Genomic DNA, 23,754 nt, shown 5'->3' with positions numbered 1-23,754 from the left:
GTAATCGGGGGCGGTTGCCTGGCTGTTGCTCCTGAGGTCTTCTCCACCCTCCCAGGCCCTTTGTCTCTGTTGTGAGCTATGTATGCCACACAGCCTACCCTGGGACCTTAACTAGCCTCCCTCAGGTGCAGTAGAAGATTGGTAAAAGAAGAGCTTTTTGATCTCAAACTTCCCCATTTCTCTCTGTGTCTTTTTACATTGTGTGCCTCAGTTTGGAAGTTGATTTTTCAGCTGCTGCACTTCATCTTTGGTTATGGAAATATATGCGCTTTGACTCGGCCACCACTAGAGGCTGTATTTGCACAGTTCATGAAACTTTTCAATGCAAACCTGTGTGTTTGCTTATTCAGATGTAAGCCCCATTGAGTCCAGCAGGGTCTACTCCTGAGTAAGTAGGCATAGGATTACAGTCTTATATAGGTAGCCGTAGTCCATACTTGACCACTATGGTTTGTTTCATGTTGGGCTTAGGAAATCTGTCTGTGTAGTTTCCTTTGCTGTTTTCCTCTGCTATTCTTGTCTACTTTCTGGTAGAAACAGTGACAGGGTACCAGACCAGATGCATTTTCCACCTGATGTGCAAGTTTTGGAGTGCAATTGCATTCTGAAGTTTGGTGCTTTCTTTTGAAATAAATATTTTAAGTTTGGTGCTTTTTATAGCTGAAAGGCAAGACTTGCTGTTCAGCTGTGCATTGGGTATTATTTGCATTGTGTATGAATTAATGAGTTCTTTTTTGAATACTCAGGACAGAGGAAAGCTTCAGCTTCCTTAAAAAAACACAACAACCTACAATTATCTTTGCAGAGGAGTGGGGTGGAGGAAACCTATGGAGAAAATGGAAGGTGAAACTTGTGTGGGGTTACTAAGAATTCAGCGCTCTTGTATTCATGGGAAATAGCACTGTGTGCATGTGTTAATCATATGTGATTGGATTTAGCCCACTGTGCTCACTATTCCCACTTCTGGAATGTGGCCCCTGACAGCTTTCCACTGCAGTAGTGTGGCCCTCTGCCCAGAAAAGGTTCCCCACCCATGAGTTATGCTTCTGTTCCATAGCAAGGCACTTCTGGAAACATGGGAGAGATACAGCAGGTACAGCCTACTCTGAACCTGTGCTTCCCTTCAGGCATTGCTTTCCATGCTAGAGTGTTTTAGCCATCTAGCTATTAATGTTTTTTCCAACCATGTATGCAAAGCAGCTAGTGATATTATAATTTATTGACTACATTTGTATCATACATTTTCTTCAGTGAGCTCCAGGTCATTTACATAGCTCTCCCTGCTATTTTATCGGCAGAGCAATCCTGTGTGATAGGTTAGGCAGAGATAGTTGCTGGCCCAACCTCACCCACTGAGCTTCATGGCTGGGTGGGGATTTGACCTGTGTCTCCTCAATTGCAGTTAAACCCTCTTAACCGCTGTAACACAAACACATATTTTTGCTGGCATTTGCTACCACCAGTTCTGGCATGGTTATCTGAATTGAGTATCACCTGCCTCTTTAGGCATCTGGGATCTTCCTCTTGCATAGCCACTGGATACTTCCTGATATGTGCAGATCGCAGCTTTTGAGTATTTATACCTTCCATTTAGATTTGGGTCAAAGTGAGAAGAGACAGCCTCTTCTTTCTGCCCATTCAGGGGAATTAAGCATTTGCTTACCAAGGAAATATACAAATGGAGGAGAGCTTTACCCTTGATCTCTCTATCAATATTTATTAGCCCAGGTACATGTTGCCACAGCTATTAATTATAGTAAGCAGATTGCTTCCCATGAAGGCAAAATTAAGATATGAAAGCCAGATACTGTACTTAGGTTTTAGTTTGTTTGCATTCTGCTTTTCCTTAGTTAACTATTCCCAAAGGGGCTCACAATAAATATTTACTTATTATTAAGATACATAACATTTGGAAAAATGTATTGTAGGACATAAAAAATTGAAATAAGACAATCAGCAATGCAATAAGCACAAGATTAGTTCATTACTACAATGAAATAATCTAGACTTAATATATAACAAGAGCTGAACCAAAATTAAGTGACCAAAAAGTAAATATATACAAATAAAGTTAATGCACATTGCTAGTGTTGCTGCAGAGAGCAGCCTGACCAACAGGTCAGAGAGGGCACTGCCTTCTCACAAAGCTAAATGGTTCACAGCTGACTCCTGCAGAGGAGACTTGCAGCTGCAAAATGGATGTGCAGGAGAAGACAGTGAGGTTACATCTTTTTCTCCAGCCTCCCAGAAGTTCTGGCTCCTAGTGCTATTCTTGGTGCATTTCAGGTGCTCATTTGTGCCCCAATCATTAGTGCATGTAAAGTTAAGAGTCCCACAAAAGTAGTACATGCAGCCCAATTCTATTTATGCTTAATTAGTGAGTTCAATGAAACTTAGTGTTGTTAAGATTGCATTTACAGCACATTTAATATGTAAGTGAATTGTATATGTGGAGGCTTACAAAAGAAAGAACAACCCTGTCAGCAAAGTTGGGAAAGAAGACAACAATGACAACATGGGAAAGTCCATTGTTAAGTTAACACAAGCTTTTCTCCCAGTTCAGTAAGCAGTTAAAAAAGCAGATGTTGAGATACAAAGATGCTGTGAGCCTTTGGAACCAAAAACAGTTCAAGGTTATGTTGCTGTAGGCGGAAATGCATATAAGTCATCAGTTCCTGTCTCTGTCTTTGTTCTCTAGTTGCTCAGAAATCATGAAGGAGACTCAGGTATTCAAAGTATGAATAAACTATGCAAACCCCAACAATAATTGTTGCAGTTGTAGTTGTAGGCCAAGCTAAGCAACCAACTCACCAAGCTTCAGTTCCTGGTTGTTCTTGAACCATCTAATGTTACAAGAGAATGAGAGAGAGTGAGAGCGAGAGAGAAGTGGGTAGCATGGATATTTCTTTCAGTGGTTCAGCTTCAGAAGCTGAAAGGCAATGCAGCCTTCTAAGTTTTTCTTTTTCTTTTTTCCCTATAAGAAAAGATTACAGAATAAAAAAATGCACATGATTGAGTTTAGGTACACATCAGATCTGTTAAGCAATGCGGATATCTTTAAGACAAGTGGCCATTCGCAATGCCTTTCAACCATGAAGAATGATTTAACTTCCAGAGAGTGTGTTGCCTATCTAATAAAGATGCCAGTAGATTTCTTATCTACATTTCTTGGATCTGTACATACCTGGAAGCTAAAATATATAACCTTATTGGATTCTAAATTAAACATGCTGGATCCTTATCTTGACGCTAGTAAGAGTGCATATTGAGAGATAAAGGGGGTGGGGAGTGAGAATAGTACCTTGGTTAGTTTATGATTCCTCAGAGTAGAATGTGTGGCTTGCTTTTTGTGGGGAGATGGCAAGAATACCTGACCAAGAAGCTTATGGTAACATAACAGCTGCCTGGCCTTCCTATAGTACAGGGGTGAGGAGACTGCCCTTCTAGATGTTGCACTCCAGCTTCCAGGAGTGGCTGTCAAGGAGGGGCAGCAACACACACCTGGTCACTAGCGTGGCTGCAGCTTAGCAGGAGGGATATGGTGGGGAGTTGTAACAGAGCCAGGAGGGCTTGGTGGGAGACAGATTTCCCATCCCTACTGTAGCCTTACGAGCCTGATTGTCATATTTTAGCTTTATACTAGGCACCATCAGAAATGACAGACTTTAGAGTCAGGAATCTAGAATAAGTTTTGTCCTGCTGGATGGAATCTACCATGTGATATGCCAGTGGTGACTTTTTCCGATGCATGGAACTGGGGATTCAGCACCCACAAAAGGAAGTGTAACAAAGAGGAATGCTTGGTTGGATCAGTTTGCTCAAAGTGGTTATTAAGGGACTTTCTATCCAGAATTATGAATGTTTTCATTGCTCAGTGAATGGTCGGAGAAGAGAACTGAACCTGAGCTGCAGGAAAGGGCAACCAAAGCGCTCAAGGGCGTGGAACCAACTCCCCTGTAAGGAAAGGCTGCAAAGTTTGGGGATTTGTGTGGGGACATGATCAGCGGGCAACGTATCAAGAGAGGACATGATAGAAGTGCCAAATTATGCACAGTGTGAAAAAAATAGGCCATCTCTCATAATACTAGAACCCGAGATAATCCAGTGAAGCCGAATGTTGGGAGATTCAGTAAAGACAAAGGGAAACGCTTCTTCATGCAGCACGATACTGTGGAAATAGCTTCCACCAGGTGTGGTGTTGGCCACCAACTTTGAATGGCTTCAAAAGGAGATTAGACAAATTCAGGGGAGATAAGGCTATGCGTGGCTAATAGTCATGATGGCTGTGTTACTTCCAGTGGATGAGACTTCTGAATTCCAGATGTGGGGAGCACAAAGAGGTCACTGCTGTCACACTCGTTCCTGCTTGCAGGCTTTCCACAGGCATCTAGTTGACCATTGTAGTAAACAGAATGCTGGATAAAGATAGGTGTTTGCTCTAATCCGGGAGGGCTCTTACGTTCTCATCTGGCTCCTGGTCAGTAGCTTGCAGAGTTGCAGATAGTCTGTCATGGAAAACCAGTGGTATCAGTTTTAGCTTCAGTAGTACAGTGCTTCAAACTTCGCATTAGGGAACATTTGAAATTTCTCTGTCATAGGACTGAATGTTCTTTTTCCTTCCCACTCCACCCATTAGGGAAGGTACTGCCTGTCCAGTTGTTTGTGCTTTGGAAGAGGGTGGTATATTTGAGCATGATGATGAGTTACTGTAAGCAAGTGGATTCTTGGCCAAGTGCACAGTGTAATTCACGTCCTCTGTTCCAGGATGCCAGTGCAATATGTTCTGGGTGAGTGGGATTTCCAGGATCTGACACTCAAGATGAAACCTCCGGTCTTCATTCCTCGACCAGAGACAGAGGCAAGTCATCATAAGGGACAAACCTCAGCTCTTCTCCAGAGTGCTGCATTGCTACACACGTACGCCCACCTCCACTTACAGGAAGCACAATATTAGGCCGCCATAAGGACATTCCTCCCCTGCCTCCTTTCTTATGGGTAGTCTTTGCTGCCTGGGGAGAGTGGGAGAGGTGAGCACTATCATAAGCACATATGATGAGGTACATATTTTTACCTTGGTCGGCTGCAGCAAATCTCAGATAGAAAATCTTTAGAATATATGTAGTTGATTTACACACACACACACAATGGCAAAGTATGTATGCAATGACCCAACTCGTGTAATGTTAAGCCAGACCCTGAATGTCCAGGCTGCTGGAGACAAGATCATGACCACTTTGCTTCTCCAGTCTTGCTTTGGCTGCTGTGAGCTAAGACATGGTTTGGCTTGAAGTATTGTCCAAACCCTGGTTCATAGTTTGTCTTGCTCCAGACAAACCATGAGCTGTAAACCAAGAACAGACCTTGGCTGCAGCTTGTGTGTTAACGAGTAAAACAAGCAGCTCCTCCCCTCCCACTGGTCTTCCACTCAAGATTGCAGCCACTCCTGTTATTTTTGGGTTGTGCTTTTTTTTTTTTTTTAAAGAATTAGAAGGGGGTGGGAGGTTGGAAATGCATGTGACTGAGCATCACATGTGATTTTGGCCTGGGTTTCATGCTCCTTTTCCAAACTGACATTCCTCTGCTCCAAGAGCGGAATAGAAAGTAGGGCAGGACAATTTCAGCAGTAACTTGGCACAGCCTAAGAATTGCAAAGTTAGAGTCCCTTCCCTGCTAACCTCCAACCCTTCAGGATTCCGGTGTCCAGTGATCTTTACATATGTGGTGGTCTTTACATATGTAAAGATGGTGCTCTTCTAATAGTTGTCAATTGTGAAATTCTGCTTTTTGTTTCAAAAATGTATATATCTCTTTTGAGGTATAAGCTACCTCTGAAACAATATAAAAACAAAACAACATTATTGGGTAGAGCTTAAACAGAGAGGTTAGACTAAAGAACAAAAACTTGGGTGCATGAAAGAGGCACCATATGCCTCTAAAGTCCAAATTATTTCTCAGTTTTGCCTAACCATGAGGCAAATTATATTCCAGAAGCAAAGGTCCCAGGGATCACAAAATATGGTTTGAGCCATTCAAGAAGGTAGGAGTATCATCTCATAATTTTCTGGCTCCTCTTTAGTTATTTTCTGTATTCTCCTCTGCTCTATCCAAGTGGTCTCTAATGTGCTTTTTTCTCTTCTGATTGTTCCTTTTGCATTTTGCTGTTCCTTAAAATCACAAGACCTAGAAACCTGAAGTTCAACCTATGGAAAGTTCACTGAAGTTTCCAAGGTTCTGTGTCCTCAGGACTGGAAGTTGAAGTTTATTAATTAGACAAAATGAATGCCCATGTCCTATACAAAAGCAGGAACCTTGGAATCCTTTGCATAGATATCTACTATTCTAACAAAGACATCCCAGGTTCAAAGTATATGTTAATATTTTGGGTGCCAAATCCTTCTGTGCCAAATGGAACTTACAAGATAGTGGATGGCCCAACACAAGTCTATCTGGTGATATCGCTGTTTTCCATGCTGTGTTGTCACTATCTTCACGCAATATCGCTCCGCACAATCATTAAACAAATGCCTGCTGTGTGTGATGCAAGTGTTGATAGTAAACACAAGAGTGTGTTGCTTATTCTGCCCATATGCTTGCATGATCGATGTTTGCCCGTGCCAGCCTAGTTTGCAATTCAATGCTGTGTTTGATGTGAACCATTGACTAAGTGCTAACCTCTGTACTTTAAAAAAAAAGCAAAAAAGTATTTGTAATGTGACCTCCTTTTCAAGCCCCAAAGCCCTTGAACTTCTTCCCTGATCCTTCTCTTTGCTAAAGCACGTAAATGCTGGTTTGGCCTGATCTGAACCTGTGGAGTTTGTCAGTGTTTCTCAACTGGCTGCACAGTTTGTAAGGGGTTATATCTGATCTGCTTGCCAGTAATTCACATTAAGCCCCTTGGGACTTAGGAACAGTAGTTTGAAGGCATCATTTTAGAACCAGATTGTGTAGAATGGCTGAAGGTCTTCTTTTCCACCTAGCAGTATGGGACTGATGCCAGTTGACCTTCCAGGAATATTTCACAGATTAACGAGAACACCTGGAATTTGCCAGAAGTTGGGGCTGCCAATTTTAGAGAGAGTTGGGGAGGGGGTGTAACTTGCTAACAAAAAACAGCAGCTGTGTAAATGATCGTGGTGGAGGAGAGAATAAATAAATAGGGAAGTGTTTCCTCCAAAATAACTACATGCGAGATTCAAAATTTAAAAAGAGCAGTGTCACCATCACAGAGCTGCTTCTACACTTCTACATGATTGGTTGTTGCATCACCTCTTTATTTTCCGTGTTGTCCTCTCATCACCCAGGGAAGAGATCACGGCATGCTTAGTTGCTGACCAAACCATCAGTTTTTGAACTCTTGGACTTTGCTATATTTGCAGGTTGCCAAGCACCAAAGCAATAACACAGATCTAAATTTGGAAGGCAGAGCAAATCCACTTCCATCTGCTTTTGGATCATTTTCTATTCTGCTGCTTCTAGACATAGTGCAAGCTATCAACAGGGAAGTCTTCAATTGAAATCTTACCTCAGCTGTAGTTGCATGTAGCCTCAGCGCTCCATCCCTCTAGCAATATCTAATTTAGTCTACCTTCCAGGAACGTTGTGAGGCTTTATCTGAAACACTTTGAACACTTTAAATTTAAAAATAAATATTGTTGTTGTTTTGTTGTTATTAGGAATGCTTGCTCTCATGCATTTACTGGTGCTTTAGATGCACAGGTCTGGGACTTCCGGGTTGGCGCCATCGCCGAATGGCGGACTCCCTCCGAGCTCCGGAGGGAGTCTGCTCGGCAGGGGCTGGGTTCTACCGCACCGGCGATGCGGGGACCCTTAGAAACCACGGCCACGGAGGCCGTGGACATGGAGACTCGGCTTGCACCGTTAGCGCCCTCCCGACTCGTGAAGGAGCCTTTTTATTTTTTTTTTTATAATATATTTATTAAAGTTTTCAAATAAAGCATATATTAGATAAGCACTTATCATTGTCCATTTAACATCTCTCAATTGTTACATAGGACTCCCCCACACCTCCCGCATACACTTACATCATTATTAAATTAGTTTCAAACAAATTATCATTTAATTCATCTTAATTAGTAATCTTAATTTGGTTTGACATATAATTCAACCTTAAATCTAATTTAATGGTAGACAATTGTCTGCACTGGCATCCAATTCAGCACTCAGCCAAATTACAATATTTTTGTAAATAAATCTTAAATTTCCTCCAGTCTTCTTCCATCCTTTCTTCTCCCTGGTCTCGAATTCTGCCGGTCATCTCGGCTAATTGCATATAGTCCATCAGTTGCATCTGCCATTCTTCCACAGTGGGTAGCTCCTGAGTTTTCCAATTCTTGGCAATTAATATTCTTGCTGCTGTTGTTGCGTACAAAAAGAATGTTCTGTCCTCTTTTAACACACTCTGGCCGACAATACCCAGGAGAAAGGCCTCTGATTTCTTAGTGAAGGTGTATTTAAACACCTTTTTTAATTCATTATATATCTTCTCCCAAAAGGCCTTCACTCTAGGGCAGGTCCACCAGAGGTGAAAAAATGTTCCTTCATTTTCCTTACATTTCCAACATTTGCTATCAGACGAATGGTATATTTTAGCCAGTTTAACAGGGGTCATGTACCATCTATACATCATTTTCATCACATTTTCCTTCAACGCATTACATGCAGTGAAGTTCAGCCCAGAGGTCCACAACCTTTCCCAATCTTCAAACATAATATTATACCCAATATCCTGCGCCCATTTTATCATTGTTGATTTTACCATTTCGTCATGTGTGTTCCATTTCAGCAGCAAGTTATACATTCTTGAAAGTACCTTAGTCTTAGGTTCTAACAGTTCAGTTTCTAACTTTGACTTTTCCACTTGGAATCCTAGCTTTTTGTCATTTTTAAACACTTCTTTAATCTGAGCATAGTGTAACCAGTCTCGCACTTTGTCTCTCATCTTTTCTAAACTCTGCAATTTCCAGTTGTCACCATCCTTTTCTATTATCTCCCAATATTTTGGCCAGTTGGCCTCCATATTGGCTCTTTTCCGAGCCTTAGCCTCCAGGGGTGACAGCCACCTCGGAGTTTTATTCTCCAGTAAGTCTTTATATTTTGTCCAGACATTAAAGACTGATTTTCTGACAATATGGTTCTTGAAGGCCTTATTTATCTTAGCTTTATCATACCATAAATATGCATGCCATCCAAACGCATTATTAAAACCTTCCAAATCCAAAACATCCGTATCTTCAAGAAGTAACCAATCTTTTAACCAGCAGAAAGCTGCAGCTTCATAATACAACTTTAAATCTGGCAGGGCAAAGCCCCCTCTTTCTTTCGCATCTGTTAATATTTTAAATTTGATTCTGGGCTTTTTGCCCTGCCAGACAAATTTAGAAATATCTTTCTGCCACTTCCGGAAGCACTCTGTCTTGTCTACAATCTGCAGTGTCTGAAACAAAAATAACATTTTTGGCAATACATTCATCTTGATGGCAGCTATTCGGCCTAACAAAGAAAGTTTTAGTCTTGACCAACTATCCAAGTCTCTCTTAATCTCTGACCAACATTTTTCATAATTATCTTTAAATAAACTCAGATTTTTTGCTGTTATATTTACCCCTAGGTATTTAACTTTTTTATCCACATTTAGTTCTGTCTCTTTCTGAAGCTGTTCCAACTCAATATCTGTCACGTTTTTCCCCAAAACTTTAGTTTTTTGCTTATTTAACTTAAATCCTGCCACTCGACCAAAGTTTTGAATCAGTTGTAGTACTCTTTTCAAACTAGACTCCGGCTCCTGTAATGTCAGAACTAGGTCATCTGCAAAAGCTTTAAGTTTATATTGTTTCGCTCCGACCTGAATCCCTTCCACCAACCGGTCCCCCCTAATCATATTCAGGAGCACTTCCAGAACCGAAATAAACAGTAATGGGGAAATCGGGCAGCCTTGTCGTGTACCTTTTTCAATTTTAAACTCTTCTGTAACCACATTGTTAACTATCAGTTTAGCCTTTTGTTCTGAATATATTGCCTCAATCCCGTTCTCAAACCCCCGTCCCACTCCCATTTCTTTTAAATTCCCCTTCATAAATTTCCAAGAAATGTTGTCAAAGGCTTTCTCCGCGTCTATAAAAATTAAAACTGCTTTAGTGTTTATGTTTGTTTGTAAAAGTTCCAATATGTCTATGATGTTCCTTGTGTTAGTAAACATATGTCTGCCCGGGAGAAAGCCTGCCTGGTCTTTATGGATTATCTCACTTAAAACTTTCTTAAATCTTCGTGCCAAAACCAAAGGAGCCTTTTTAAAGGCTACGGATCGGGTGCCGGGGAGAAGCGTGGTGCCTTGAGTTCTCTGCTTCCCCTGCTGAGCGAAGCCGCATGCCATTCGGCGGAGAGCGCTGACTTCTTCCATTGAAAATTCGGACTTTTCAACAACAACCCGTGAGTAAATTTGGAAATCGGGTTCAAAAGGAGGAAAAAAAAAAATTTTTTTTTCGAATTGGATACGAGCGGGGGGGATCCAAAAAGGAAGTCAGTCCCCTCCCTATTGTAAACTTTCCAAAACAAGGACGGGGAAACCAAGACCCAAAAAGGCTTGCATTGCTGATAAAAATCCAAAATTTCACGATGGGGAACTACAAGAACTGTGCTGGAGGAGGAACTGGAGAAGGGAAACGCAACCCCCCCCCCTGGGAACCGGGGTGACTGAAGAGAGAGCCTGGTGAAAGGAGTCGGAGATCTTGACAGCTGTCAAAATAGCTGTCAAAGTCGAAAAGCGGAGTGGATTTTATTATGAGAACTTGGCTGGTTAAATTTGATACAATTTGCTACAACTTGTTAAAATTTGGATACAAAATGGCGAATATGGATAACAAATTGACTTTTGGATTAGAGGAAACAAAGATACAACAATCCCCCTTGAGGAGTTTCGGGACATTACAAGGATTGGGAAAGTGGAAAAACACCAATGGAACTTTACAGGACTGGTTATCTTCTGGGAAAGCTGCAAAACGGAAATAACATCTCGTCTTCAGGGTGTTTTCTTTTTTGTTTTTTTAAAAGGAGACAATAGATTTTTCTATTGAAGAAAGGAAGGGACTGAACGTAAGGTTTTGCCCCTGAATAACAACCATCCCTGCAGACTTACCAAACTTTCGAACTACAACGTTTTAGCAGCGGAACAAAGGGAAATCAGACTACAACCTGGAAAGAACAATGGAGGGAGTTCTATTACAGTTTTATTAAAGACTGAAGTTAAAGTTTTGAAAAATAATGATAATAATAATAATTTTGATTTTCAAAAAAATTTATTTTTAATTTTAAAAAAGAAAAAGCCAGCAAGGAGTTGGGGAAAAGTTGTGATTTATGGTCTTAAGAATTCCAGGCAGACACCAGGGGTTGATGGTCAGGGGGAAATTAAACCGGGGACAGGGGGGGGAGAACTAAAACTCCAAAGGCTTGCCAACTTGGTTATTTTTTGCTGAATTGGTCTATTATTCATTATATTTTTTTTATTCTCTACCTTTTCTGTTTCTATTATCTGGGGTGCTTCTTTTATTAAAAAATGGAAATTGTGGAATGACATGGGGTGGGTCTTGGGGAAAGAACACTGGGTTTTTTTTTTTTTCTTTTTTTTACTGTAAAACAAATTAAGTTTCAATTTGAATGGGGAACTTGTTTGGCCAACAATATGAAAGGGGAATATGGTAGGGGTGGGGGAAGGGGGGAGTCCCGTAAAGTGATATTTTTTGTATTTTTGAAAAATTTTAATAAATATTATTTAAAAAAAAAAAATAGATGCACAGGTCTGGTGGAAAGAATGTCCACATCTTCCGCACAATAACCACATGGATTTAAGGTCAAATTAAGAGATGGATACTTGGATATGAATAGAGGGAGAGTGAGTGTTCAAGCAGTGAGATAATGCCGTATGAATGTGTGACGTCCTGTAATTGCCAGCATTTCATTTATACATATAAACCTGTTGCTCAGGCTATGTACTTGACCAATTTCTTTAAGCAAAGATCGTGGGCTGCAAGGCCATTATGTAGCATTTGAAAACAATAGGATTTCTCTTGCAGGTACTTGCCCCGGAATTTCATTTGAACTCTGGATGATTAAAAAATTGCATTTCAAGGATCATATAGCATATTTTTGTTACCCAGGTAGCTGAGTTTTCATCTGTGAAATACTTAGAAAACTTTCTTATTAATACTTGAGTGATAATTGGCCATTTGCCACAAACTTTCCTACGATGATCTTTGTTGATAAATTGATATAAGGGGAGGGGGCAAACCCATTTGTTCAGTGCCTGCCACAATACAGATCTACCTCTGTATGTGTGAGTAGGTGCATGTGTGTAAATAATGTTTTACTTGAGCGGGGGAGAGAATTGGAATATTGTAGGCTTCCCATTAGGGACGCGTGTGGCGCTGTGGGTAAAACCTCAGCGCCTAGGACTTGCCGATCGTCAGGTCGGCGGTTTGAATCCCCGCGGCGGGGTGCGCTCCCGTTGCTCGGTCCCAGCGCCTGCCAACCTAGCAGTTCAAAAGCACCCTCGGGTGCAAGTAGATAAATAGGGACCGCTTACTAGCGGGAAGGTAAACGGCGTTTCCGTGTGCTGCACTGGCTCACCAGATGCAGCTTGTCACGCTGGCCACGTGACCCGGAAGTGTCTTCGGACAGCGCTGGCCCCCGGACTCTTAAGCGAGATGGGCGCGCAACCCCAGAGTCGGACACGACTGGCCCGTACGGGCAGAGGTACCTTTACCTTAGGCTTCCCATAGGTGTCTGGTTGACTGTACAGAATGTTGGGCCAGATGGACCTTTGACCTAAACCAGCAGGGCTCTTCTTATGTTTTGCTTTGGGTAGCTGAAGAAGTTTGGAAATAAGCATGCAATTTTATACATGGCTACTAGGAAGTCAGTCCTACTGATTTCAGTGGGACTTGCTTTGTAGTGACTGTGCCCAGGATTACAGCCTTCATATGATTAGATTTTAGGTGGAGAATACACTCCAATATTTTGTTGCAGGTTTCACTTGCCTAATCTTATATTGTTGAATCCTTTTCTTTTCACAAATATTTTTAACACATGGTCCAGGCAAATAAAAAAAAAATCAGAAGTAATTTTCTGTGGGAGAAGACATGCACCGTATTTTTCGCTCTATAGGACGCACCTTGTTTTAGAGGGGGAGAACAAGAAAAAAAAATTCTCCCCCTCTCTGCTCAGCGCCCCTTCAGCGAAGCGGCGGGAGAAACGGAGAATTTTTTTTCTTGTTCTCCCCCTCTAAAACAAGGTGTGTTCAAGGTGCATTCACCCAAAGCCTCTAGAGCGCAGGTCTGTGCGCAGCCTTGCCGCTGCCCCCCGAGCTTGTGGGGCTGGGGGGAAGCGCTGCTTTCCCCCACCGCCAGCCTCAAAGATCCCTGAAGCCTTCGGAGTGCAGCGCGAGTTCCCACTGCGCTCCAAAGGCTTCAGGTTCCTTTTGCTGAAGCCAGGAGAGTCTTGCTCTCCCAGCTTCAGCAAAAGGAACCCGAAGCCTTCGGAGCGCAGCGCGGGTTCCCACTGCGCTCCAAAGGCTTCAGGCGGCTATCCCTGAAGCCTGGAGAGCGAGAGGGGTCAGTGCGCACCAACCCCTCTCGCTCTCCAGGCTTCAGCAAAAGCAGCGCGGAGGGAGCGCTCCCTCTGCCCTTTGGAGGCTTCGTGTTGCTATCGCTGAAGCCAAGGAGCCTGCATTCGCTCCATAGGACGCACACACATTTCCCCTTAATTTTTGGAGGGGGGGAAAGTGTGTCCTATAGAGCGAAAAATACGGTATACCATCATCAAACCTTTTATTGGCATCACATACAAACATCCATAGCAAATCGATACAGAATTACCACCTCCCCAGTGACACAAAATATTTGTCAAATGAAGAGGCAAAGCAGTCTAACATTACATCTCTAGGTCTCCTGGGAGATCAGACATCAGCAATGTGTTTCAACAATTAAAAAACCAGATAAAGCTATTTAGCTACTAACTTGGTGAGCTCCTAATCATTCCCCAGTAATAGTAAATGTATGACCTCCAACTCTTGTTTCTATTTGGGGATGCAGAGTTGATCTAGGAACTGCTGGCGGAGATCAGCATATAATTTACATTTAAGGACCATGTGTGTAAGATCAGCATATAATTTACATTTAAGGACCATGTGTGTAAGAGTTTCCACCTGATGATCTTCACATGGGGAAATTCTGTCTCCTTCCACCATTCCAGAGAACCTTCCCCAAAGGAGGTTTGATGGATTTGAATTTAACCTGGCCAGCGAAAATGCCCTTCTTTCTTGAGGGTTAAGCAAAACGTCAAGATAATTATGGTTAATTTCATGTGCCCAAGAAAGTTGAAAGTGAAGAGGGGAACATATTTTTTCTGCTGCTGCTGCTGCTGTTAGTTCCTGACGTTCAGTGTCCCACAACCTTGTTTTTATTGTAGCCTTGGCAGATGGCGGGGACATCGCTCACAAAAGTTCCACTGACAACCCAAATTGCTGTACCTTTATGTTAAACCGTTGTAGCCCTGGGGAAGGAAAGGGGTCTAAAAAAACTTCACTGAGGAGAGGATCTTTATCTGTTGTGAGGCAGATGTTTAACCAGCATAGAAGAAATCTCGCCCAGGCAATGGTCTCTACCTTGTGTTGACCTCCCTCTAGACACAAGGCTGCATAGGGTACACAATGTGGGACAGCAAAAATCTTAAAAAGGAAAGCTGCCTGCACTCATTCTACCAGCTGGGTAAACCCTGGCAGCCAGACTGGAATTCCATAGAGCAGTTGACCTATAATTTTGGCGTTGAAGGCAGAGGGGATGTTCGGATTACCTCTTGTTTTGAAGAAACGCATTATGGCCTGCATAGACATCTTACTGGCATTCACTGCCGTTGCATGGTGTGAGGACCATATAAGCCTATGATGGAATGTAATTCCCAGATAGTTAAATTTGAATACCTGCTGAATGGATTTCCCACCAAATGCCCAGCTATAGCTCTTGCGTGAATTCCCAAAAACCATTATTTTGCTTTTATCAAAGTTCATACACAATTTCATTCTGGACAGATAGTCAATACAGGAGTTTAACAATCATTTTAAGCCAATTCTTGTCCATGAGAGCAAAATCATATCATCTGCGTATAGGAGGAGTTCCCATTGGCTCATCATATTTTCCCCTAAATATCATGTGCTCTTATTAACTTTGTAAAGTCAGGGAGACACAGCTTCCACGATAACAACTTCAAAGAGGAATATTGCACCAGGTTCCCAGCCATGGCATAAAGTCAATCTAGGTGCATGTCGAAAGGTTGGCTATCGCTTGGAGCCCCAGACGGTTCCTGATGTATTTCCTCCACTACCTCTGGGGCCGCGGTTATTAGTCCGTGGACCCTGGTGTCATCACTTCTTGAACTAGCAACTGATCGTACTCGAGTTGTCAATTTGGAGGGTAAGTTCACTAGAACTTGGAGCAATGCCAGAATTGTACTCCCTTGTAGTTTCTCCTGGAGGGATTTCCTCTGTTAAAATGACCTCTGGTGACCAAGCCAGCATTTATGGGTCGGGGCATGGATTGATGTATTAAAATGTCAATTTCCTGTAGATGGACTTTGGGACAGTCCTGGAACACTGGGGGAGAGAGAGTTGATTAGTGATATGTACTGAATTCAGCAAGTTTGGCATTGTGATTCCTTCCTGGGGAATTTCTAGTTGGGCTTCGGCTGAGTTCGGTTGAGGCTCAGAGCCCAGGACGTCCAGTATCCCGAGAGATGTCTCTTGTTTGTTTTTAGAATATCCCCCTTGCTTCTGAGTAACTTCTAATCTAGCTTGCTTGTCATCCATATCTATATCCTCTCTAACAGACCTTTTAGTGTTCATATTCGTGCAGCCCACATTGGCCGGATCCAGAGGTTTTGCCTTGGTCTTGTTGAAATCACACAGCAAGACTTGGATAAAGGTAAAGGTACCCCTGCCCATACGGGCCAGTCGTGTCCGACTCTAGGGTTGTGCGCCCATCTCACTTAAGAGGCCGGGGGCCAGCGCTGTCCGGAGACACTTCTGGGTCACGTGGCCAGCGTGACGAAGCTGCTCTGGCGAGCCAGCACCAGCGCAGCACACGGAAACGCCGTTTACCTTTCCGCTATAAAGTGGTACCTATTTATCTACTTGCACTTAAGGGTGCTTTCGAACTGCTAGGTGGGCAGGAGCTGGGACTGAAAGACGGGAGCTCACCCCGCCGCGGGGATTCGAACCGCCGACCATGCGATCGGCAAGCCCTAGGTGCTGAGGTTTTACCCACAGCGCCACCCGGTTTGTTAAATCCTCTAATTCTGCTAGAATAGTGTTAGTTGGTGCTTTAATTATCACTGTTGTTTCCTCAGTATTTGGAGCCATGATTTCTTCAGAGGCACTAATTGAGGCCTCTCTGGATTAACCGGAGCTGTAGCAGAATCAGCCAGAGGGGCTGGCTGATTTCTGGGAAGGTTTAACCTTGAGAGTGATGTTATTCTTAGCTCAGGAGTTAGCCGACTAGCAGGCTTTTGACTGCCTGATAATAAAGGCACAGCATCCAAGTCTGCAAACACCCCTCTGAATGAAATGTGAAATCTACTTAAAAAGTCACACATTTTAGGAAGCAGCAGGGGAATGGCATGGCTATGAAATTTGAGAAGCAGTCTTATTACATTTGATGGCTTGGCAATTTTTCTATTGTTTTTACGTCCAAAGAACCTATGTTTAATCACAGTAGTTCAGATAAGGAGGAGCAAACTCTTGGTCTGGTAATCCAGTGCCCTTTGTTCTCCCAATTATTTCGGATGATCAAAGCTATCTGATCCAACTGCAAACACCTTCCAGTGGGATGTGGGCCATTGGTCTTATTCCGGGGACAGAATTTAATCTGAGCTTCTTGGGTGCTCTTCCTTGAAGGATTGAAGGGCTCCAGCTTGCTTGGTTGAGTATTCTCAGCATTCTTCCCCTGGGGCTCGGGGGATCACACCAGGCTCTCCTCCTTCTGACCCCTCGCCACACGATCCCCAACGCTCTCCAACTTCCAGAAGATCAACGCCAGAGACCTTCCAGTGAGTAGGCTTTGCTCTCCAATCAAGCTTAGCAATTCTTCAGTAAATAACTCCTCTGTCGCTTCAGGCAGTTTAGGTAGCTTTTGAGATGTTATTTGGGCGGTGGCATGGGCTGCTGCTTGAGCTGCTTGGGTTGCTTTGATCTTTGAGAGCTTTCCTGTAGGTCTGTTTTCTTTAAACCTTTTGATCTAGGGCCTTTTGGCTGCTTGGGGGGGATCTTCCCAGACCCTGTCTAACTGCTGAGAATTTGAACTATCTGGGGACTGTTCGTCACGCTATGGAGATTATCCCCCTCCTCTGTTTGCTCTTCCGACCTTGATCCTAGTCCTTCAGTAGCCTCTTGTGCTGTTTCAGGAGTTATCCAGTCGGAGAAGTCAGTCAGACTTAGTTGTTTAGATTTGGATCTGGTCAAGCGGCTTGGCACGGTAAGCACTTTCTGCTGCAGCAGCTGCTTTTTCTTGGGCATCAGGGCAAGGTCAAGACCCCTGGAACAATCCAAAACAATCCTTGTTACTTACGATTTGTTCGGTTTCCGAGCTGGGGGAGAGGGTGTCAATCCTCAGCTGCCTCAAAGGATTTGTGTATACGATTTGAATCTATGAGCTAAATTAAGCTTTGCTGTTTATATTTCTAGGATTTTCTGCAGCACACGCTATCCAACTGTCTTCTGTTTACGGGTTTTTGTTAAGCCACCAGAGGGCAGTCATGTTTTAAGCTGTCAAACAGCTCTTACCTTCACAAATCTCCTTTCTTGTAACTTGAATCCATTGGTCCAGTTCCTACCTTCCGAAGCAGGAGAAAACAACAACTGCTCTTCCTTGCTCTGTATCTTGTGTGCAAACTGAAGGAAGTTTTCTGTAGGGATTGCCAGGATAAGAGGTGACTCTGTGTCATGCAATGCCTTCTTCTATCAGCAAGTGTTTATGCTGGAGATGACATTGGAACCAGAGCACTGTTATGGCATACAGTGACTTAGTTCACACATCACATGTTTAAACCATGGTTTTAAACCCACCCTGGTTTAATCTGAAGAAGCAGCATGTTAGTTCACACTGCCAAAAACTATCCATGGCTGCTGTCCACAACTGTTATGTGCTACCGCTGCTGTTGCAGGCAATACGCCTCTGAATGCCAGTTGCTGAGAAAGGGGAGAGTGCAGTTGCACTCGGGTTGTACATGTGGACTTCACATAGGCAGCTGGTGAGAACATGGTGCTGGAGTAGATGGGCCATTAGCCTGCTCCAGATGGACTCTTCTTATGTTCTTAATATGGGATAGACTGCCCTACTTTTTCACTTGAAAAAGGCAACCAAAATGATCAATTAATGGGGGCACTGCCTTCAGGGTCAGACACAGGCCACACCTCTCAGTACCAGTGGCTAGAGATTCACAAGTGTGGGGAATGCTGTTACACTTGGGTGTGGCTTGCAAGCTCTCACGGAGCATCTGGCTGCTGTGGGAACAGGATGCTGAGGGCCTTTGGCCTGATCCAGTAGGGCTTTTCTTATATCTCTACTAGAACCCTGGGATCATCTAATGTAGCTGAATGTTGGAAAATTTAGAGCAGATGAAATGAAGGACTTCTTTGCACAGCACTGTTGCACTTAAAAGGGCCCCGGCACGCGGTCTCCCACTAAGCAATACTCAGAGGAAACCCATTAAAACTCAACAGATATGGGTACCTTAAGTCTGTTGATTTCAGTGGGTCTTCTCTGAGTACGACTTTAGCTGGATACAACCCAAATGCCTTCTCCTCACATGAAAGAAAATCATAGGTTTTCCCCCCTGAATAACTTCTCCATGAATTTAAAAGGCTTGAATCTATCCACTTCCAGAGATCAGTATTCCGCCATTAATAGCAGGCACCAGCAGTAGCACTGAATTGGCTCTGTCAGTGGCCGTGGAGGCTTGTCTATTAGGGCAAACAGGGAACTGATCCGCCAACCTCAATTGCCCCCACCTACCTGCTTTCTTACAGCCAGTCCAGGGGGTGGCACTGGCTCTCAGCTTCCTCCTATTTAGTCCTAGGGTTGTCTTTGTATAACTAATCAGAGACCCAAACTAGTATTAGTTGGCATGGTCAGTCGTAGGCTCTGTCTCTCTGTTCCATGGGTTCTGGCTTTACCTACCCTTAGCCTCCCTGATTTCTGCCCTGCCATTCCTAATGGGCACCAGCCACCACTGGGCAATGTGCCCACACTGCCCCAACCTTGCTGCTGCCGCTTGCCATCCCAGTAAGCAGTGGTGCCAGTTCCATGGCTCTTCCCCATCAACCATTCCTACCTGTGTATAGCTATGTCTTGGGAACTGTTAGCGGTTTTCATTCCTGTAGTCCTGTTTTGGACCTGTCCTTTTTCTGTGTCAGTCCCGTTCTGCACCATTACATACTATGGAACTAATACATTTCATTGCTTTCTGGCCAAACTATTTTACTTCTGGAGTTTGCAGGGAGGTAACATCCCTTTCACCACACTATGCATGATTTTATGCATCTCTCATGTTCCTCCTTAACTACCTTTCTGAGCTAAAAAGTCCCAAACGTTGTGGCCTTTTCTCATGGGGGAATTCTTACAGCAGTGAAGGTCCTTCCTAATGCAACTATTCTTTCTTAGTAAAGATTGCATGGCTATTCTGTCACTTCTTGTTTCTTACAATGGTGTCTTAAGAGTTTAGGATGTTAGCTTTGCATCATAACATCCTTTACATCCTAGAGAACCGAGAGACTTCCTTTTTTCATCTTACCTTTTACCCAGCTATAAGACAGCTAGGAGATATTGATTTTGTGTGTGACCGCTGCCTCCCCTCCCTCCCCCCAATAACTGGACAGGAGGAATGCCTTGGTATTTCTGGGAAGCAAATTGGAATATGCAGAAACTGTTTAGTATTCCTTCAGAGGTATGAAATGAAACCATACTATATAGCTCATATATAGCTCATGCTATATTGACCCCCTGAGCAGCAGAGTTAAGGTATATGATGAAATAAGTTTGCATTATCTCATTGAACTGCACTTTGTCAATAATTTAGTCAGGGAAAATAATGTTTTCGTGTACAGTGGTACCTCAGGTTTAGTACTTAATTCGTTCCGGAGGTCCATTCTTAACCTGAAACTGTTCTTAACCTGAAGCACCACTTTAGCTAATGGGGGCTCCCACTGCCGCCACGCCGCCGGAGCACGATTTCTGTTCTCATCCTGAAGCAAAGTTCTTAACCCGAGGTACTATTTCTGGGTTAGCAGAGTCTGTAACCTGAAGTGTATGTAACCTGAAGCGTATGTAACCCGAGGTACCACTGTATGTTGTCATACAGTGCCAACATACTACTTGCAAAAATTTCAGAATGCTTTACTGGGTTGTTTCTAAATAATTTCTGGCCCAGTCAAGCCTTTGCAAGTTGTTGGCACGACATCTGGAGACACATAGATTGTATGTTCAGGTGAGGTGATCTTCCCTTACAAAACTCCCAGAATTAACTTTCTGGGGAAATTTTTCCAGATTAGAAACTTGTACTTCCAGGAATGTATCTTCTGGTGAAGGCACCCACAAAGTTCATGGAACTAAGAGAGTCTGCTCCAGCCCTCTCGCCTTCAGCATTGTTCCTGTATTCTACTTTGAATATTCATATGCCAGTGTTCCACTAAAAGCAGGTTACACAGTGGTGCACACACATACATGTTTACCACAACTAAAAATTTAAAACTAAAACTGTAGACATGTTTGTATAAGGCAGTAAAATATTTTGTGCATCAGCACAATAATCAAAAAAATATCTAGTAAAACATAATCATCACCTGCTATTGTAATGGCCTACTAAACCCTTAACAATACAATAATAGACAAACACAGATCTGTGGCTAAAGAAGGGAAGAAAAGTGGAAACCTTGCACTAGATGGAAGAGACAGTAAAATAAGGGGAAAGAGTTAACCATCTAACCTAAGAGTAGGAAAGACTAAAGAAATCAAATTGAATCAGCCAGGGAAGTAAATGGAAATGAGGAGATGATGATTGATTTTATATACACACACACACACGTCAAATAGGCCAGGGAGAAGTTTAAAAGAAGAGAAATTCACAGCTTAAATAGGGCTGTCATATTCTAGTTGTTCTGATTCAGATGGCCTGCCTTGCACATCACAAATATTGTTTCCTGATTATGCGAATCTAGATTTCAGTTGGAAAAGTGTTAAGCAACCCCCTTTCTCTTTCACAGTAACTGCCTTTTCCACTTCAGGGTATCCTTTCCAAGGCTTCTTTAGAGGAAGGAAATTGATCACTGGGCTTTTCTTACATATTGTTCCACATACTGAATAGTTTTAACCAAGGAGGTTTATCTGAAAGAAGATAGGGCCCTGCTGGTCACAATCAATTTTAAGTCTTAAAGGCTTTGAAGGCCCAAACCAGCACTTTAAATTTGTTGATAAATTTGTTGATGTACTTAACCTGAGGTACCACTGTAAGAAGAAGAAGAAGTTGTTGTTGTTTTATTATAGCAGCATCCTGCCCCATTCCTCTTACAGCATTTTATGCTGTTGTTTTTCTTGATCACCGTTTAAAGCAAATGAAAACCAAGTAGTCCTCTTTTTTTGGTTTCTCTCTCTCCCCTGCCCTTCCCTCAATGTCTCTCCCAATGATAGTTCAATATATACCAGAGCAAAGCTGTTGAAAAAGCTGGTGCTGCTGTTTTCAAGGCCGGAAGGGAGGGAGGGAGGGAGGTTTCATTTTGAAATGCTTTTGCTCAGCCTCCAGTTCTAGGAAAGAGGTACTAAAATCCTCAAACTGCTTTTCGTAACCTGTGCCAGTGACTCAGACTGGCAGGGTGTCTAGCATGTGGGATGTGCTCATAGTGAATGACTAGTAGGTAGTGCTCTTAAGCAGTTACGTGCATTGTGATATTCCCATAGGTCGAGTCTGTTACCACCACGCTGATGACTCATCTATCCAGTTGCTGCGGGGTATACATGAAACTAGGTCAGATGCCTCTTCAGTGTTTTAGCATGCCATGTGGGAAAGGCTGCAGACAACATGGAAGAAACTGTGACCAATGTGCTACTGATTCCTCTAACCTCATAATTTTTCTAATCTTGGAACATTTTGCCCTACGCTAGCTCCTTGTTCTCCTGGGATTACCAGCATAGTTTTATTTGTAGTAGTAGTAGTATTTCTTGATAAATGCTGCATCTCTGACATTGATCCATTTGCACCCTAGTAGAAATACGATGCAGTCTGCTTTTTAAAAAAATATATGTGGGAGGGGAGCCTTTAATGGAGATAGTGAGAGTAACCAGTTTCTGAGATAATGATGCAGCAAGATTTAGCTTTTCCTAGAAGAAATTATAATTCAGAATTACTAATATGCATAGATGTAGTGGTTCAAATTCAAGATGGTGTGTGTGTGTACCAGCAACTGATATTCAGAGGCCCATTGGCTCTAAGAGCAAAGGTAGGACATAGTCATTGTGGCTGGTAGCTGCTGATAGCCTTGTGCCCCATGAATTTCAAAGCCATCACTGCCTCCTATGGGAGTGAGTTCCATAGTTTAACAATGTGCCATGCGAAGAAGTAGTTTCTTTGATACGTCCTGAATTCCTCCGACGTTCAGCTTCATTGGATGTCCACAAGTTCTAGAGTCCTGTCTGCATTTACCTAGTTGGAAGTCCCACTAAATTCAGCGCAATGTGAATCAAAATACCCTGCACACTGAATGGGAAATCCAGTTAAACCCACTCTCTTATATACCCATAAATTAATGGCATTCACCGGTCCATTGGTTAAGGATGAAACTAGGCCTGGTGATGGCAGGCCTGGCTCTATGTTGAGCACATATAAGCCAACCAAAGAGCCAACTGATGAGGAAAGCCTCTGGGAGGACCAACTATGGGAGGTTTAAGACATGGGTAGGGCTAGTGTGGAAGATCTAGCAGTCTTCTTTCCCCCCTGTGCTCCTTTTTCTCCCACCCATTTTTTACTGGGCACAGATCCAGGTTTGCATGGATCTGCCTCTGTTTATATGGAATTTTGATCCTTAAGGCGGTAAGCTAACAAGGAAAAGGGCAGAAGCAGGGCCTTTCCTTATGCAACTGTTATATAAACACCACCGTGAATATAAGCTCCTGTATTGTATGCTCATGTTATACATCTCAGCATTCCATCCTGGTGCTTGAAATTTTTCCTGAAGTGCTGAGGCCTTTGTATGTACAACACACATTGCTGCAAAGTACCAGAAGGCCAGCGCGTTCAAGGGTGCTTTTGCTGACAAAGCTTTCTAAGTATGGGTACAAACTTCACCTGCAAATTCATGGAAGTGCCCCTTTTATGACCGCTGCCGGCAGCACAATTCCCATCTCTTAGTTGAAAAAGAGAGAGCAAAACAAATGAAAGTAGAGAGTACTAGAGACCTGTGTTTCCTGAGTTTCTGTGTAATCTCCAGCCTTCTTGTGGGAGCTCTAAGAATATTCTGTGCGTGAGCATAGGCTGCTTGTGAAGGAAAAAAAAAAGGTTGAAACTCTCCTACACCAAAAATACTAATCCTTTTCTTTTCATCACTACAGCTTTGCATTTGTGAGAATGTAGCCCAGGAAGAGTTTCTTGTTGCATACTGTCATCTGTCCCCCTCTCCCCTTGCTTTGTAATCCATTATTCTCACTT

At 42.9% G+C, this 23,754-nt stretch overlaps 1 protein-coding gene and 1 long non-coding RNA gene across 3 annotated transcripts in view; one reads left to right on the top strand and one right to left on the bottom strand.

The window, feature by feature from the left end:
• Window positions 1-23,754, top strand: part of HEMK1 (HemK methyltransferase 1, mitochondrial release factors N(5)-glutamine) — a 55,374-nt gene that overhangs the window by 7,277 nt on the left and 24,343 nt on the right. For both annotated transcript variants that reach the window (XR_014545482.1, XM_083603526.1), the window contains exon 4: window positions 4,765-4,858. Coding sequence is in view for 1 of the 2 variants with exons in the window: in XM_083603526.1 (XP_083459652.1) it covers window positions 4,765-4,858 (94 nt within the window). In the remaining variant the exon portion in view is untranslated. The remainder of the gene's footprint in view (window positions 1-4,764; window positions 4,859-23,754) is intronic.
• Window positions 13,822-16,344, bottom strand: LOC310757884. The gene is made up of 2 exons (XR_014545539.1): window positions 14,156-16,344; window positions 13,822-14,116 (listed from the first exon to the last, which is right to left on the bottom strand). It is a non-coding gene; the product is annotated as an uncharacterized lncRNA (long non-coding RNA).

The sequence above is a fragment of the Podarcis filfolensis genome (genome assembly GCF_964270895.1).
Source record: "Podarcis filfolensis genome assembly, chromosome: 2".
Lineage (NCBI taxonomy): Eukaryota > Metazoa > Chordata > Lepidosauria > Squamata > Lacertidae > Podarcis > Podarcis filfolensis.
The sequence above is the reverse complement of the archived record's forward strand: the minus strand, read 5'-3'. Positions and strand labels throughout refer to the sequence as shown.